At 42.7% G+C, this 18,846-nt stretch overlaps 1 protein-coding gene across 1 annotated transcript in view; it reads right to left on the bottom strand.

Moving 5' to 3' along the window:
* Window positions 1-233: 233 nt before the first annotated feature.
* vps35l (VPS35 endosomal protein sorting factor like) overlaps window positions 234-18,846 on the bottom strand; it is a 25,405-nt gene continuing 6,792 nt past the window's right edge. The window contains exons 13-30 of the mRNA XM_034134854.1: window positions 16,001-16,201; window positions 15,342-15,388; window positions 14,982-15,093; window positions 13,999-14,115; window positions 12,080-12,133; window positions 11,902-11,982; window positions 11,540-11,602; window positions 11,360-11,445; window positions 11,189-11,269; window positions 8,635-8,698; window positions 8,094-8,192; window positions 7,928-8,005; window positions 7,622-7,736; window positions 5,874-6,013; window positions 5,132-5,297; window positions 3,439-3,557; window positions 2,198-2,347; window positions 234-565 (exon numbers count right to left, since the gene is read on the bottom strand). Of these exons, the coding sequence (XP_033990745.1) occupies window positions 467-565; window positions 2,198-2,347; window positions 3,439-3,557; window positions 5,132-5,297; window positions 5,874-6,013; window positions 7,622-7,736; window positions 7,928-8,005; window positions 8,094-8,192; window positions 8,635-8,698; window positions 11,189-11,269; window positions 11,360-11,445; window positions 11,540-11,602; window positions 11,902-11,982; window positions 12,080-12,133; window positions 13,999-14,115; window positions 14,982-15,093; window positions 15,342-15,388; window positions 16,001-16,201 (1,872 nt within the window). The 3' untranslated portion in view covers window positions 234-466. The remainder of the gene's footprint in view (window positions 566-2,197; window positions 2,348-3,438; window positions 3,558-5,131; window positions 5,298-5,873; window positions 6,014-7,621; window positions 7,737-7,927; window positions 8,006-8,093; window positions 8,193-8,634; window positions 8,699-11,188; window positions 11,270-11,359; window positions 11,446-11,539; window positions 11,603-11,901; window positions 11,983-12,079; window positions 12,134-13,998; window positions 14,116-14,981; window positions 15,094-15,341; window positions 15,389-16,000; window positions 16,202-18,846) is intronic.

The following is an 18,846-nucleotide window of genomic DNA, read 5'->3' as shown; positions in this document are numbered from 1 at the left end:
TTGTGTTTTCTGACACTTGGTGAGTTCCCTGGAACACCGGGGACACATATTCATGTATAAAAGACGTACACAAGTTCATTTTGCATGATAGGTCCCCTTTAAATTCTATACTTTTAATATCAGGACAAAATCACACAATTGAGCCTAGAGACAGAAGACCAGAAAACGTGTGGAGTAATCAAAGTTTTTTGCAAAATTTGACACTGAATAAAAGCAAAGAACACAACTTAGAATACTTTTCTTTAAGGTTTCAGTAGTTTTATTGATCTATGGTAAATGACTGCAAAAGCAAGGGATTTTGGCACGAGAACAGCTTCAGTCATTAATACTGTTTATATTGGTCCAACTAAATATGTAAAATTAAGTATTCACAAAGTGTCCTCACACAAAATACAGTAAGGCGTTTCTTCTTCTTCTCCTTCTTCTTGATATCTGGTATTTACACTTCCTCGCTGCAGCGACCTGTTCAGGTGCGAGTCTGCAGAGCGAGGCGCTGCACCGTCTCTGAGAGGTGAGACATGTCCGCCTGCTGGGACTGAAGCTTCAGGAAGTCCAGAGTCCTGACCTGCAGAGGAGAGGAGACAGGAAGTCATGGACAGACGAGACAGGAAGTCATAGAGAGGAGACAGGAAGTGATAGAGATAGCAGACAGGAATTACCACACCCTCCCACTCCCCACTTCCAAATGAAGTGCTGTTTAAAACCAACTTGTGGGCAGCGGGAGTTATTGAACCTCAAACAGGAAGTGTCAAATTAGATAACCAAGAAGCCCGAGCGCATCCCGAAACAATCATAGATGCAGCTGTGTGAGAAATGTGTGTGTGTGTGTGTGTGTGTGTGTGTGTGTGTGTGTGTGTGTGTGTGTGTGTGTGTGTGTGTGTGTGTGTGTGAGAGAGTAAAAAAGACGAGAGTTTTCTGTCTTTACAATAATAAAGAGTGTGTCTGTGTGCGTGTGTGTGTGTGAGATCTGTGTGTGTGTGTGTGTACTCATAGACACTCTGAGGCCTGTACTACGAAGCTGGATTTTCGCTTAGCCGGCTAAATTCAGGGAAATCTCGGGCTTTCCGGTCCTACGACGCTGGTTCTCTTTTTAGCAGGCTAGATTTCCATGGTAACTTATGCTGAGCGGCAAACCTGCTCCGGAGCAGGTTAGGTTGCAGGCTAAGAGATCAACTCAGTGAAAGCACCGCCTGCTGACCAATCAGAGCTCCGTGTGCGGAGTTTAAAGCGATCAATTCATATTACAGGATAGAGGAAATACAGAAAAACTGCCGTTGCAGGAAAGACAGCCGGCAAAAATCAACTGACTGTGTGAACGTGAAAATTAATAGAATATCCCCTCCCATCTTCAGAGCAATCTGACTATTATAATATTAGCGTTAAGAAAGCTTACTTAAATATCTGCCACAACATAAGTAACCGGTTCAGAGTAACATTAAGTACAGTCCGCGGCACTGTGAGTGCAGACGTCGATGTGTCCCATTATCATTCATATCATATCACATCATAATGTATCATATATTTCCTTATTTGAGTCAGCTTCTTGAGCCGTATCTGGCCGTGCAACACTCACAGTGTCACATACTGTATGCAGAAGTATTATTTTAAGCAACACATTAAGTTGACGAAACACTCGAGTCAAATGTAATTAAAGTCAGATCCACTCGTGTCTTGGACGGGGCAGTGATATCATAAACCTGTTAATGTACGCATTCAAACACTTTTTCTTTTACCAGCTGTATTCACCTTGCAGGTGCAGCTATGTGGCTTTTATCCTGGATAAAGTGTTTAAGTCATGGATGTTTAAAGTTTAACTTCTTCATATTTGACTAATATTAAAGTTCACTTTTCATTCAGGAAGTATGATGCTGCGCTGTCAGTACGCTTGTCCGTGTTTGAGATTGGTCGAATGCTCCAAATACCACCCCTTTCATGTGAACGCGCACCTAACTAGATAGGACACGGCTGGCTTGAGCGATCCACTTGATAACCGGCGTCGTAGTACAGCTTAGCCAGAGCGCGTATGTTTTGGCTTAGGCCAACCGGCTAACTCCAACATATCCAGGTTAAGTTGAACCAGCTTCGTAGTACAGGCCTCTGGTCTCACTGTGTGTGTGTGTGAGATGTGTATGAGATGTGTGTGTGTGTGTGCGCGTGCATGCGTGCGTGTGCGTGAGATGTGTGTGTGTGTACTCACAGACACTCTGGTCTCACTGTGTCCATGCTTCTGGCTCAGGTTCCACAGGTTGACGAACAGCTGACTCAGCTTGTTGTTCCTCAGATCTCCGTGAGCCAGCAGCACCCCGAACAGAGAGAAGGCCATGGAGGCCTGCCGACGAGCGCTCTGCTACAGGGGGGGGGGGATAATAATAATAATTAGGGGGCGCTATAGAGCCATTTTGTGTGCGCCACTTGTGAAACCCCCAATATAAATATATTTACACCTGACCCGACAAGTGTTCAAAAAAAGATCTCCGTCTTTTAAGCATTCTCAGGCCCTCAAAAAGGAAATTCATTTGGTAGAAAAAAAAGAATAATAATAATAATACAAATTAATCCTAGGATTACAATAGGTCTTCGCTCCAACTTTGTCGAGCCTTAATAATAATAATAATACGTTTATTTAGTATAGCACCTTTCACAGAAATACAATCCACAAAGTGCTTCACAAGAAAGAACAAAATGAAGACCACAGAAACATGAATACAATAACAACATGAGGCAGACATTTAAAGGTCACCTATCATGCTATTTTTAGGCAATAGCATAGGTCTCAGATATATACAAATATATAAAAAACATGTCTATGAAGTGTTTTGCTCAAAATACCAAACAGATCACCCATTCTAGCCATGCCTCATATCCCTCTATTTCACTTCCTGTTTCAAAAGTGATGATTTGGGGAATAAAGCTTAAAAAAAAGGAGGGGGCTGAGCTCATGCGGGACCTGGCAGCTACTGTCTAAACTAAATACTGCCGTGATGAAACGCCATATCATGGATTATCAAGGATTATTTCTGAAACAGTATGGAGCTCAAAGGCTTTCTCTCTTGCCGGTTATACCACAAGGTGAGTTCCTTTTCATTTCCTGCTTCTTCACACACATGCTCTCCAGTACAGGTTAGCTCTGAGTGTTAGCGATGCTAATGTAAACACCGACCATATTACGTCCAAAACAGTCGGGCATTGTTTCTGATAGCAACGTTTCTGATAGGGCCGTGGGTCCACATTTCAGATATTACGTCATATCGGACGCAAATCTGGATCAGCTCCGTTGTAGCCCCGTTTTTAGAGATTTGAGTACGGAGGAAAAGAGAGGGTTTTATTTTCTGACGCTGCGTGAGTTCCCTGACACACCGGGGACACATGTTTATGTATAAAAGACATCAAAAAGTGCATTTTGCATGATAGGAATGAGAGGAGGAGTTTCTGCCTCACCTCGTCCCGGCCGAGCGTCTTCAGCTGATCCAGGATCTGTCCGATCAGAGTCTCACACAGCTTGTTGATCTCAGACAGAAACTTGGGGTCTCCTCCATACAGGGTCTCGTTGGAGTCCACTGAGACCAGGAAGAGGAAACAAAAATCCCACTGTTAACCACTATAACTTGAGTAACATAACAAGTAGAGTCTCTTGGCATAAAGCAGCACAGTAACAATGATTTGCCCTTATTTAGAAAAAGACAATAGTAATAGTAACCAGCTGTTGGGGACTCGTACTTTTCCTTTTGTCATAAGTAACATTGGATTATTTGTGCATATCCATAACCTTTTTTTATATCCAAGTCTTTGAACATGTTAAAAGTAGGTGTGTTTCTCCTTTTGACCAGAAATGAGGGGTTTTCTGTTTGGCAAGCTTCTCTAGTTACAGAAAATAAGTAATGTTTAAAAAAACTCCTTGAGATGCTATTCAAAATGCACTGCACACACGTCTACAAAATTATCCTATAACCCGACATGTCTAAATTGGAAGCCATGCCTCATTTGGAATAAGGCCCAATTAACATGACTGTATCAACTTTAATACATTGTCACATTTGGAAAGATAGTTGAATATTACTGTGACTGTTATCTTAGTCAGTGTTTCAACCGTAGACTGTATATATAAATGGACGTAGTGTCCGCAGGGCCGTCCCTCCCTACAGGCTGATCATGCAGACTGCGTGGGGCCTCACCTTGCGGAGCGAGCCTCAACTGAGCCGCACTTATGCGCTACAATTAGTGTGGCACGGCACGGTTTCGAGGCTCCACTAGCACCACCCCCCCCGTCGACGCTCGCAAAACAGAGGGCTTCATCATATAACTTTGCGTGGGGCCTCAAGTTGGCCAGGGACGGCCCTGAGTGTCCGTGACGTCACCCATAGGTTTCTGCAGAGTTGCTGAGAAGCCCTTAGTAGGCGGAGTCGGCCGCTGCCGTCTCGACAGTGACGTCAGAGTCTAACTAATAGCCTGATCCAAATAAGGGCAAAGAGGCGGAGCCGAGGCGGCATAAGACAAGTCCGATATTTAAATGAAGAATACTCCACCAGGCACCAACACAACAAACACGTCCGAGTTCAAGTTGTGTTCCCCGGATCAGCCTCGCAGCTGAGCCCCTGTAGCATCCTGGAGCTAACAGAGCTAGCAGAGGAACAGAAAGCTAGAAGCAGCAGTCACCGCAGAGACCTGTCCATCAAAGTGACCACGCCCTAATTTATGCAACAACTTTAAGACCTAATATAACTAAAAGGGGTGCGTTATAAAAACATGCACTCCCCAATCCATTGTCATGAAGGTGGAATCTAACTATATCCAGAATATTTTGTATTGCATCCAGGGGTAGAAACATGTTTATTTCTGCTGTAAAGTTGGGCATTTTAACATGGGGGTCTATGGAAATTGCTCCTTTCTGCAGCCATCCCCTATCGGCCAATAGATGAACTGCAGTTTGTGGTACTTCCTTATGGGCTCCTCTGCCCCAGAGTTTGCCGCTTGGTTTCAACAGGTAAACAAATACTGCAGACTTCTTTTATCTAAAATCTGTTCCAAAATAAGGGCTCACAGAAAAGTATATTTTTGCTGGATATACAAAAACAACTGAAAACATGAGCAGTAATTTGTATTTCAGTGTATCACAGACACTGCGAGAGTTCACCTTTAGGGATGGAGTACAGGTAGCTCTCCTGGCTCATGGCTGCTAACAGAGGCAGAGCGCTGATGTAAACTCTGACTTTGGCGTCGCTGCTCTCCTCCCAGCTGTAGTCCTGCACCATGTTGAGCAGCCCGCGCACCAGGTACAGAACACCGTGCTCCGGGTGGTCCTACACACACACACACACACACACACACACACACACAGGCGCACACGCACACACACACACACACACACACACACACACACACACACACACACACACACACACACACACACACACACACACACACACACACACACACACACACACACACACACACACACACACACACACACACACACACACACACACACACACACACACACACACACACACACACACACACACACACACACACACACACACACACACACACACACACAGGCCATAAGACTGTTAAACCTGACATTTTGAAAGAAATAACATCCATAACATTCATCTGTTTGCAACTTATATATAGCAATATTCCAATTACTTGTATATAGACTATTCTGCACTATTTCTATTATATTCTATTTGTATCTACTTGCACTATTATCTGTTTTATTGTGTTGCACTGTTGGAGGAGCCTGTGACCTAAGATGTTCATTGACATATCTAAACTGTAGCTATGTACACATGACAATAAAAGCCTTGAACCTTGAACCTTATCTCATTCGACTCATCTTTCTGATCTGAAAGGCTGAGGTAAGGATGTGTTACCGGGACGACCAGCAGCGTAGACAGGAAGTTGTTGATGAAGTCGAGCAGGAAGCTCTCAGAGGAGCGAAGTTTCCCCTCAACGCTGATGGAGCGAGGAACATCTGGGAGGAGGCTGACCGCTGCCTTCAGGAACGCATCCGCTGAGAGGAGGAGGAGAGGAGATGAAGAGAGATGGCGGGAGGGAGGGAGGAAAGGATTTGTATATCAATTACTCATGGGGGCTAAAGTATTTCAAAAACTTAAAGTGGACCTATTATGCTATATTGGAAAAATATATTGTAGGGCCATACCTATACAAAACATGTCTGTGAAGTTTGCTTAAAATCCCAAACAGATCACCCATTGTAGCCATGCCTCATACTGCTCATACAGCCCTGTTAGAGAAACGCGGATTTTGGGTCCTTAGCTTGATCAGAATTCTGTTGTAATAAAACGCCATCCTGTTCTAAACCACATCAAGGATTATTTCTGAAACAGTATGGAGCTCAAATGCTTTTTCTCTTGCAGGTTTATCACAAGGTGAGTTCCTTTTTTTATTTCCTGCTTTTTAAAAACACATGTGCTCTCCAGTACAGGTTAGCTCTGAGTGTTAGCGAGGCTTGCTAATGTAAACAAAGACGAGATTACGTGCAAAACACGTCAGGCATTGTTTCTGATTGCAACTTTCTGTGGGTCCGCCGCCGATTTGACGTCATATCGGCAGCAAATCTGTATCCGCTCGTTGTATCCCCGTTTTAAAAAGATTTGGGTACGGAGGAAAGAGGTTTTATTTTCTGACGCTGCGTGAGTTCCCTGACACACCGGGGACACACATTTATGTATAAAAGACATCAAAAAGTGCATTTTGCATGATAGGTCCCCTTTAATTTACAAACTCTCATACAGTATAATGCAAGACTCATTTCTCCAGTTGTATGCCAACTACTTCACAATGTATTTTCACTATAAACGTTATCCTCACACTTGCAAAGGCACACTACTCCTCCGTGCGATTCAGATTTATTTTTTGATAGTAAGGGTTTAGTAGGACTTAAATGATACTGCACGAGTTGTGTCAGACTTTGTAAAAGGATATTCGGATATAGTATATTTGGTGTTAGACATGTCTCCCATTTACTTAAAGTGGACCTATCATGCTATATTTGAATAATATAGTGTAGGGCCATACCTATATAAGGCATATTTATACTTTTTTCTTTTGAAAATACCAAACAGATCATGCATTTTAGCCATGCCTCATTTTGCTCAATTTGCACTTTTTTTTAGCTCTGCTCTGCAAGGGCTGATTCAGTGAGAACAGCACCACCTACTGGCCTGGCATATGTACTACAGCGTCTCCAGCGCTTTCGAACGGCAATGGCCGTGTTTGTCTCCTCCTGATTGGTGGAGTTGGCCCAATAGCCGTAGCGCCACCGTCCTGACGTCAGGACAGTGTTCAAATCTGGATCAGTTTTTATCAGATCCGTTGCAGCCCCTTTTTTAGAGATTTGGGTATGGAGGAAAATAGAGAGGGTTGTGTTTTCTGACACTTGGTGAGTTCCCTGGAACACCGGGGACACATATTCATGTTTAAAAGACGTACAAAAGTGCATTTTGCATGATAGGTCCCCTTTAAAAAAAAAAAAATTAGATTATTTTATCTTCAAGAGATCATTGTAACACAGGGTGAATATTGAATTAATGTTTAAAGTCTAAATTCAGCAGCTCAAACGGGAAGATTGACAATAAAGTTGACTTTGAGCTCTCACCCTGGGACAGACACTGGTTGGCGAGAGCGACCTGACCCGACAGCAGGTAGAGGCTGAGGCGGCTGAAGATGCTGCTGAGAGACGGGACGGTGATGAAGCTGTACGCCGCGCACGCCTACAGGGAGAAGAAGAATATACATTCAAAGCATCCGACATGGGAAGCACACGCTGGGCTGAATGCTTCTCAGGCTCTGCTGGAATCTCAAATCCTGTAGCAAAGTATGGTGCTCTGCAGGGATCATGTTTTCATAAAAGAAATGTATAGTAATAAAATACAATTAATCAGATGTGTGTCTGTCGACTCACCCTGACGAAGGCTGCTGTTTTTCGGGAGTGATTCCCTCTCATCACGCTGCTGGTCTCCATGGCCAGCGTGTTCACCGTCTGCAAATACAGAGTGAACTTTAAGGAGTGTGTGTGTGTGTGTGTGTATGACATATATATTAAACATATAACCCAGATTATTACTGACGTGAATGAGCTGCACCAGCACGGACTCCAGGTTACAGAACGACGCTCTGGCCTCCACACAGAAACTCAGCTGCTGCTCGAAGTCACGACCAAAAGAAACCTGGGATCCACACGGACAGAAAAATGTGTGTAAGGAGAGAGAAAAAAGTGCTTTTGTTACTTAGTGTAATTTACTTACAGATAGAAAGGAAGATTATTAATTTTAAAAGCCCATTTCTGGCAATGTGACGCAACAAAAAAGATCCTGAATGTCAAAAACGTTCTCAAAATCATGACTTCATAACACAAAATAATTAAAATGACTTCACAAATTGGTGAAATAAGATCTCACAATAAGGACTTTTCTTTCCACCAAAATGTGTATTAATCCACCGCTGAAAATAGTCCCCAAAATATACAGTATTCCCGCTTGTAACCTCTCACAAAAACTACTGTGCCCAGCTTTTATTAGGAAAGAATTAACCTTATTAAATAACTCGTTTTCTTGAGCATAAGCAAATATAAAATGTCTAATCTTTGTAGGAAAGCCTGAGCACTCTCACCATGCGGATGAAGCCGATGATGAGCAGGGACAGAGATCTCTTCTCATCCTCCAGAGTCAGAGCACTGCAAACAGACAGAGGAGAGGAGAGGACTGATGAAGGCTGTCGCCGGGCAGATTAGGAGAATTCAGATCAACATATATTTCTTATAGTTATATTCAATACAAGCAAATGTTACGCAGAGCCTTACAACATATCCTGGGGGATTATGTCAGTACATTAAAGGTCCCCTATTATACTGTTTTTCATCAATATATTATAGGTCTCAGATATATACAGAGCATGTCTCTGATTGGCTGAAACACCAAACAGATCATTGCAGCATTACCCATAATCCCCTCTGTTTCAGCCCTGTTTCCAAAGTGCTGATTCTCTGTCTGTTACTTTAGATGAAAATAAGGAGCCCCTCCCCACGCCCCTCTGAGAGAGATTTGGTTACAAAGAACACAAAGGTGCTCTAGGAGGAGATTCAGGTGATAAGGGGGGGGGGGGGGGGGGGTTACCTTGGTTGCTGATTGGCTAACGGTTACACAAGCCAAAACATCGTTATGACATCATAAAGTGGCCAAAATCTGATCAGCTCATTTTCAGACAGGTTTTTATATAAATGGATCAGGAGAAAAAGAGAGAGAATCTTTGTTCCTGAAACTTTCAGAGTCTCTTTACACAGAGGGGACACATGTTGATGAAGAAGAGACATGAAGAAGAGGGGACACATGTTGATGTAGAAGAGACATGAAGAAGAGGGGACACATGTTGATGTAGAAGAGACATGAAGAAGAGGGGGACACATGTTGATGTAGAAGAGACATGGTTGATGTAGAAGAGACATGAAGAAGAGGGGACACATGGTGATGTAGAAGAGACATGAAGAAGAGGGGACACATGTTGATGTAGAAGAGACATGAAGAAGAGGGGACACATGTTGATGTAGAAGAGACATGAAGAAGAGGGGACACATGTTGATGTAGAAGAGACATGAAGAAGAGGGGACACATGTTGATGTAGAAGAGACATGAAGAAGAGGGGACACATGTTGATGTAGAAGAGACATGAAGAAGAGGGGACACATGGTGATGTAGAAGAGACATGAAGAAGAGGGGACACATGTTGATGTAGAAGAGACATGAAGAAGAGGGGACACATGTTGATGTAGAAGAGACATGAAGAAGAGGGGACACATGTTGATGTAGAAGAGACATGAAGAAGAGGGGACACATGTTGATGTAGAAGAGACATGAAGAAGAGGGGACACATGTTGATGTAGAAGAGACATGAAGAAGAGGGGACACATGTTGATGTAGAGGAGACATGAAGAAGAGGGGACACATGTTGATGTAGAAGAGACATGAAGAAGAGGGGACACATGTTGATGTAGAAGAGACATGAAGAAGAGGGGACACATGTTGATGTAGAAGAGACATGAAGAAGAGGGGACACATGTTGATGTAGAAGAGACATGAGGAAGAGGGGACACATGTTGATGAAGAAGAGACATGAAGAAGAGGGGACACATGTTGATGTAGAAGAGACATGAAGAAGAGGGGACACATGTTGATGTAGAAGAGACATGAAGAAGAGGGGACACATGTTTATGTAGAAGAGACATGAAGAAGAGGGGACACATGTTGATGTAGAAGAGACATGAAGAAGAGGGGACACATGTTGATGTAGAAGAGACATGAAGAAGAGGGGACACATGTTGATGTAGAAGAGACATGAAGAAGAGGGGACACATGTTGATGTAGAAGAGACATGAAGAAGAGGGGACACATGTTGATGTAGAAGAGACATGAAGAAGAGGGGGGACACATGTTGATGTAGAAGAGACATGAAGAAGAGGGGACACATGTTTATGTAGAAGAGACATGAAGAAGAGGGGACACATGTTGATGTAGAAGAGACATGAAGAAGAGGGGACACATGTTGATGTAGAAGAGACATGAAGAAGAGGGGACACATGTTGATGTAGAAGAGACATGAAGAAGAGGGGACACATGTTTATGTAGAAGAGACATGAAGAAGAGGGGACACATGTTGATGAAGAAGAGACATGAAGAAGAGGGGACACATGTTGATGTAGAAGAGACATGAAGAAGAGGGGACACATGTTGATGTAGAAGAGACATGAAGAAGAGGGGACACATGTTTATGTAGAAGAGACATGAAGAAGAGGGGACACATGTTGATGTAGAAGAGACATGAAGAAGAGGGGACACATGTTGATGAAGAAGAGACATGAAGAAGAGGGGACACATGTTGATGTAGAAGAAACATGAACCACACACACACACACACACACACACACACACACACACACACACACACACACACACACACACACACACACACACACACACACACACACACACAACACACACACACACACACACACACACACACACACACACACACACACACACACACACACACACACACACACACACACACACCACACACACACACACACACACACACACAACACACACACACACACACACACACACACACACACACACACACACACACACACACACACACACACACAGCGTACTTGACAGAGTCGTGCATGGTCTTGCAGATGTGCAGCATGGCGTTCAGGATGACTGGGTCTCTGGTCGGATCCGCCTGGTTTCTGCAGGAGACAAAGGAAAGATTCATAACCTTTTTTTATGTCACAAAGTATAAATAAATCTCATCCATCAGACTCTGTGGGAACTCTTACTTGATGAAGACCTCCATGATGGATCTGCACACCTCCACCCTCACACTGTCCTTCTGGAACATGTCGAGGAACGGCAGGAAACGCTCCTGAGAAACAGAAACATGGGAGACATTTAGGAACTGATGCACGATAGAAAAACACAAATCTTTCAATACTTCCATTAAAGTGTCGTCTGCTCACCATGGAGAAGAGGACGGAGAAGTCCTGGAAGTAGGTGAGGATCTTCCTGATCACTGACTGCAGCTGGAGGTAGAAAAAAAGGACGGAGAAAGGATACGTTTTAAGGAGACAAGGGGATTTAAAAAAAGAGTTTGCCTATAGCTTACTACGGTTTTATGTGTCACAGTATAAAGCCAAGACGGCAGCAGCAGCAGATCACAACGTAACAACATATACGACAGAAAATGAACACTACTGCTTCACTACATTAACAAGGCAGCCATGTTTAGTCACTTTAAAGCGGCTGCAGATAATTATCATTTTATATCTTATCATTTATGATTTAAAAAGAGCAACATTTTTGATTTCCTTGTGCTGCTCACCTGAGGATAAGCGTCCTCAAAGGCCCGGTCAGGAGTCATGTGTTTGATGATGTCCGCCAGAACCGTGTTCACCTCACGTTTCTGAGAGGAAGAGGAACAAAAAAAAAAAGGTGATCAAAAGTGATTCAAATCTCGTAATAAGATGCAATGAAAGGTGTTACAGGCGAGCGTCACTCACGGCGAAGTGTCGGCAGGTGAACTCCACCCAGATCTCAGCACAGTTGATGTAATCCTGAGGAACACATTCAGAGGCTTATAAAACATGTTTTTGTTAACAGCTGTGTGGTGTGGTGTCAAATGATCATATAATCATTTAAAACACTGATTGCCTTTACTCTGTTGAATTGTATTTTTAGTCTTGTATGTGTTTAACAGAGACATATGTTAAGGATTTGCATTTCAGGAGGGCAAAGGAAGTAAAAGGTGGATTTGCAAATGGTTAAGGACGAGGGAGGTTTAATGGTTTAAAGGTCCCATGTCATGCTTTTCTGGTTATGACCCGTCCCCTTGTGTGTTATGAAGGTTTGTCTGCATGTAAACGGTCTGCAGAGTCACAAACCCTCAAAGTACACCCTGTAGCGAGTAAAACTCTAACACAGAAAAGACCTGTCTATGCTGCCCCAGAACGCCTCGTTGGAGATTTCTCTTTTTCCATTGTTTGCTTCCTGGGTTCAGTGACGTGTGAACACCCAAATCAACAACAAATGACCGGATTGGCCCAAATGGACCAATCCTTGGAGCACCTCACACACCAGGATCCCTTGGCTAACTAACAGGGAGTCCCCATTGACTTGCATAGAGCTCCCTGAATGCTGGTAATAGACGAGTTGGGATGGCGGAGAAATGCTCTCCGCAGACCCATTCTCACAGCGTTATAAACCTTTTTCTTTCTCAATATCAAGCCACACTTACGGTACGTCTACACAGCAGCGTTAAAAAAATCTTGAAACACTTCTGCCCATTCACTTTGAATGGGGTGACGTCACTTTTCACCGAAATGCATTGTGGGCAGGCGAGCGGAGATTTTCAGGATTTTGAGGATTCAAAGTTGAGCAATGTTCAACTTTTGAGGCTGAGGTGGAAGCGTCAGCCAATCAAATCCCGTGTACGCAAATCTGACAGTTCAAGCTCTAGCCAATCAAACGGCGTGTATGCTGGGAGAGACATACCGCAGGTCATTTCCTCATATTCCAAAAAATGGAGGAGAAATTAGCGGTAGCGAATCAATCACCCGGTGCTTTATGACCAGACCCTATTTACCTACCGGGATACAAACCGGAGGAGCCAGGCATGGAGGGAGGTGGCAGAGACAGTGGTAGGTTTTCGCCTGTTTTGGGGAGTTTATATCCAGTTTACTTCGGGCTTTTTTGCTTCGTATGTCGCGGGCGGGAGATTCATGTGATTGGTTGCTCGCAAAAAATCCTCAAGCTTCAGATACGCCCACCTCCAAGATTTTTTTAACGCTGCTGTGTAGACGTACCGTTATTGTTTTTACTTCGGCTGTGAGTGTTTGTGTGTGCTCAGAATGAGTTTCGCTTGTTCTCGCTGTATCGCCGACCCGGAAACCTGTCCGCTCCTCGCAGCAGCGAGCCTCGCAACGTCCCGACCAATCAGAGCACACTGGGCTCACAGGGAGGGGGGGGGGGGGGGGCAGGAGCTCCAACAAGCCGTTTAGGACAGAGAGTGAATACACATACTATACAGAGATGCTGTATGAGGAACCAATGTGAGTTTGGAACAATGAACAATATAAATCTATTCTAGTAGACCTCAACAATGGAATTATGATCAGTAGAAATGGCCGTGACATGGGACCTTTAAAGATGGGATGTTTAGATGATGCCTAAATGAATTTAAGGGTGGGACCAGTTGGATATTCTCTCTACTCTATAGTGTTTCTGTGAGCTGTGTTCTGGGTGCAGAACTTCTCTCTCCTCTGAGGGTGAAGTTGCTCTGTTCCTACATTTGGGATCGATTTCACTTGTATATTGACTTTCTTTATTAAATATAACAAAAGACAAACTTTGTCCATGAATCATTTATCAGTTTCTCTTAAGAATTCCCTCCACATGTGGCAGCAGCGTCTCTCTTCAGTACCTGAGGGCTGCGGACTTTAGTGACCACCTTCCAGGCTTCGTTCAGGATGGTGAGCCGCTCAGACTCTGGAGGGTCGGCACAGGCCACGCTGCGGCCCAGAGAGCCGAACAACAGGTGCTGTATGGGGGGGGAAAGACACATTTAAAGCACATTTAATATGCTTTAACATAAACCTATAAGAGTGTATTACGACCTTGGAAGGGTAAATAAAACAGAAAGGAGAAATTCAGCTGGAGGAGAGTTGAACAGAAATAAATGATTTCCATATTTTTTTACGAGGAAAAAATGCAAAATCTCTGAAAATTAAGTCATACATTTGTGTGTGTTTTTTGCTACTACTACTTCTAGTATTAAAACCGGCGACACAGGGGTCCCTTCAAAGTATAAAGCCTTTTTTTTCTTGAACAAAAAAACCTACTTTATTACCATTTTCTTTATCGCTAAAGAAATCTAAAATCTCAGAGAATTTACAGAATGTTCTTGCTGGCTATGTTTTTACGTTATAATCGTAGTGAATATTCCCCAAATATAACCCCCCTCTCCCCTGGCTCCCTATTTTGAAATTGTTCTGACCTACAATGGCCCAATATGTCATTGTACTGAACAGTAGAATAAACTCACATTGAAAAGACTTAACTACTGTGAGGAAATGTTGAATATGGTTCATCTATTTGGAGAATTGTAAACTGTACTCTGCTCTGTTTGTGGATGTGCCTTTTTTGTTGAATTTGTTAATTTGCAAATGTAATTATATTCTTGGTCTGTACTTTAAACTGATTTTATTGTTTATTTTATAGCATTATTTTGTAATCTGCCATATGGCTAATGTTGGGGAATGTTCGGTTGTGTTTGTGTAATGTGATACATGTAAAAAATCAATAAACTCACATTTCCTGTGTGAAATTGTAACATTCGAGGGCTGTTCCTTCTCATATCTACATGTAAGGGATGAATATATATTATAATTGTTGATGTTTTCCCACCTTTGGGAACCCGGCCTCGTCGCAGTCTTTGATCATCCCGATGAAGTCTGTGGCTCGAGCTGCGACAAACTCCGCACTGAACGCCCTCATCACCGAGTTCAGCAGCAAAGCACTGTGGGAAACAGGAACATGTTCAAATCTGTGTTGTAAAAAGTCTAATCCATGAAAATCTGTTAGTAGAAACATTTCTTAATATAAAAGCCGACAAACTAGACCTGGCTCTGAAACAGTGAGATCGTGGCAGATTAGATTTTTAATTCTATTTTGTTTCCTGTTGGTCCAAAGGTAGCATTCTACTGTACAAAAAGCACATGTCTTCATTTCTCTCAGGAGATATTACTGTCTTTAAAAAGCACTCACTTGTTCCCCAGCTTCTTGCATCTCTCCATCATCTCCATGAGCAGAGGCTGGAAGTTAAAACACAAACACATTCAAACATTTGTTACTCCAACTCCAAGTTGAACCTCAAAATAATGTAAGAGGAATATCTGTGTGCAGCGCCGTGCACACAGATATTCCGGTAATGAATATTACATTTTGTGAGGAAACCTTTCCACCAATAATTCCAATAAGTATTCCAAAATGTATTCACTTCAGGTTTACGAAAGTAACTATAATCAGATTACTCGTTTTTCAAATGTAACGCGAGCTGAATACATTACATTACATGACATGTCACTTTTATCCAAAGCGACTTAAATACTCAATACTGTGGGCAATCCCCACAAGAGCAATTTGGGGTGAAGTGTCTCAGGGACACAACGACATGCTGACTGCAGTGGGGTTTGAACCTGTGACCACCTGATCCGAAAACCAACACACAACCCACTGCGCCACACGCCTCGGTGTTATTTGATTTTTGTATTCTGATTACGTAACGCCGTTACATGTTTTCCGTTACATGTTTTCCGTTACAACCCAACCCTGAATGTGTATGTGAGCAATAACGTGTAGATTTGAGGGGACTGTAAACTGAGGCGGCTGTGATTTTTATGTACATCTCCATAAAAACTGCTTACCTCTGGAGCTCTGTAGGCGATGCACTGCAGGATCCAGTTGATGGCGGGGGAGTAGAGGGTCAGATACTCTGGGACCTCCACCCTCTGCAGCACCAGCTGGTTCTGGACGCTCTCGCTGCTGATCTGCCTGAAGGAGCCCAGCAGGTCGAAGAAGTTCCTGTTCAGGCTGTCCTTCAGCTGGGGGGCCACCTCCATGCCCACCTGCACACAGACAGAGACACAATATCAGTATCAGACCCACTCAGAGCTGATCCCAGATCAAATGCACGCTGAAGACTCTTTGAGCATGTTTCCTCTCACTCATCCTGCACTTATGTTCAATGTTTGTTGTTTGTTTTCCATGTGTTGTAGGGCTGTGCGATTATGGCAAAAATCCTAATCACGATTATTTTGGTCAATAATTGATATCACGATTATTAAAAACGATTATCCATTTACTTTGAAAACATCCATTTATTGAAACAAAAATGTGAACAGTATGTTTTTAACAGTTGATTACCCTGAACTTTAAGTATAATTCAACTGAAAAACCAATAAAAAAAATAATTAAAAAAAATAATTTTTTTTTTTTTAATAAAAAAAATAATCGTTTTATTTCGATTACGTTGTTTTCGTAATCGTTGCAAGCCAAAATCGTAATCGAGATTAAAATACGATTAATTGCACAGCCCTAATGTGTTGTGTCTTGATATTTGTCTGTTGATGTTACACATGGAGCTGCTGTGATGCAAGGAGCATTTCAGACTTGATCTGACCATTAAAGTATTATCGTATCGTATAATAATCAGAGACCCTTTATTCGTTGCAGCAAAGGGACCGTGCGGATAAATGCAAATAAAATGAGTAGACTGACTTTAAATAAGAAACTCGTGTTGATTAAATAACTTATTTATTTCGCCCCTTGTAGCACTTTGGGATTACTTTTAGCAAAGAAAGGGGCTTTACAAATAAAATGTGTTATTATTATTATTAACTCTTTGTGCACAGGCTTAGTCCTAAAAGGAAAGTTAGTGGTAAAAACAGCAGCAAAAGTGAAAAAACTACATTTTTCCCCCCGTCTCTCTTAACTAGAGGCGAAGTCCCTCCCTTTCCGGGGGACCTCCATGGGACCTTATTTCGGAGAAATTATGTATTGAAGTCAATGGGGAGAGAAAGATGATCTTTTGATCCCGTTTGAATTGTGCCACGAATTACACATATGATGTTTGTCAATTTAAAAGATAATTTTGCAAGTAAAAAGAATAAAAATGTGAAGTAACACTGTGAAGTAACACTTAGTTTGTGTGAAACCGCTCAATGAACTACATCTCCCGTCTCGCACCACACACCAAGACGGCCGTCACGTTGGCACATTTCACTTCTTTCTTTCAGAATGAGGCGGAAAGTATTAAAAGAGGTGAAAATCACTCCAAGTCTGGGCATGTTGAGAGCTGTGCATACACACAAGGGGAGTTAGTCGGTTCCTAAGAGCCAGCATGCAGGACAGGGACTCTGGGATTTGTAGTCTTTCTCGTTGCGTATTTTTCATAGTCTTATATTTCAACAGTTTTACGACAAACTGTGACTTTTTTGACATGGAAATTATTTGTTAAGATTGACAAACATCATATGTGTAATTCGTGGCACAATTCAAACGGGAGAGAAAGATAATCTTTCTCTCCCCATTGACTTCAATACATACTTTTTCCCGAAATAAGGTCCCATGGGGCGGAAGTAGATGGGCGGGACTTCGCCTCTCTATACTATAAAGCAGGGGTCGGCAACCTTTTTGATATGAAGTGCCATTCTAAAAAAAAAATGTTATCAGCGTGCCGACGATCGTGAATTATCAACGGGGGGGGGGGGGGGGGGGGGGAGAGGGTGTTGAAGAGCTCGACGAAAACACTCGTGAAAAGTGATGTTTAAAACTCAGTTAATGGGGCTCATTCACTGGCGCTTCCACAAACAACAACCAACATAATTGTTACATTCAAATGAAGTACATTATTCAAGTTTACATTAACTTTGGATAATAACACGGGGGAAATGAGCGGAAGCGCTCTCTTTTCCTCTCTCCTCCTCTCTCTCTCTCCTGACAGCCTGTCAGTATCTCATGCAGCTCACTGATCCAGTAATGAGTGACAGTGAAGAATAAATATATTTATAACTTGTTCCAAAGGTAGATAAAATAGCTAAGTGTGTTAGGTCTAACTCTTGTGTGTTCTGCTCCGCTCACCGGTCCGTCACAGCGGGTGGAGCTGCAGGATTTCTGCTTCACACACGTTGCATACCGCTATTTTATTGTCTTTTTCGGACACCTTAAAATACTGCCAGACTGGTGAAGCGATTTTGGCGAGCTTGTTTTGCCGCACACAGAGAAAAGTGTCATGTATGTTACGTCTCGCGATCGGCCTTTTTGAGTGGGGCTGCGTTGCGCGCATGGCTTCCTTCTGCAGGTAACGGGGAGACGCGCTCTGGCGGCGGTCTCGTTCAGGATCCGAAAATAAAATAAATATTTTGTACACTTATTCCACTTATTCCTAGTGTGCCACTGGTTACGGTGCCGCATGCCATTGGTGGCACGCGTGCCAGGGGTTGCCGACCCCTGCTATAAACTATAGCCTACTACATTTTTCTAAATCTGATGCAAAAGAAATTCTCACCTGTGTTTATGATTTAGGAACAGGTAAATGTTTCTTTGGTTTCTCAGTTTCCTTTATTTTCATATACAATAATAGGTAACACTGGGGCACCTCTCTTCTAATGGAAAACACCAGGTTCTAACAGTTTTAAATACAAAAAAGTACAAAAAATACTTAAAATTAACTTTAAATTATACTGAAAAACAAAGTATAATAATAATAGTT

The sequence above is a fragment of the Trematomus bernacchii genome, unplaced genomic scaffold (assembly GCF_902827165.1).
Source record: "Trematomus bernacchii unplaced genomic scaffold, fTreBer1.1, whole genome shotgun sequence".
In the NCBI taxonomy this organism is placed as follows: Eukaryota; Metazoa; Chordata; class Actinopteri; order Perciformes; family Nototheniidae; genus Trematomus; species Trematomus bernacchii.
The sequence above is the reverse complement of the archived record's forward strand: the minus strand, read 5'-3'. Positions and strand labels throughout refer to the sequence as shown.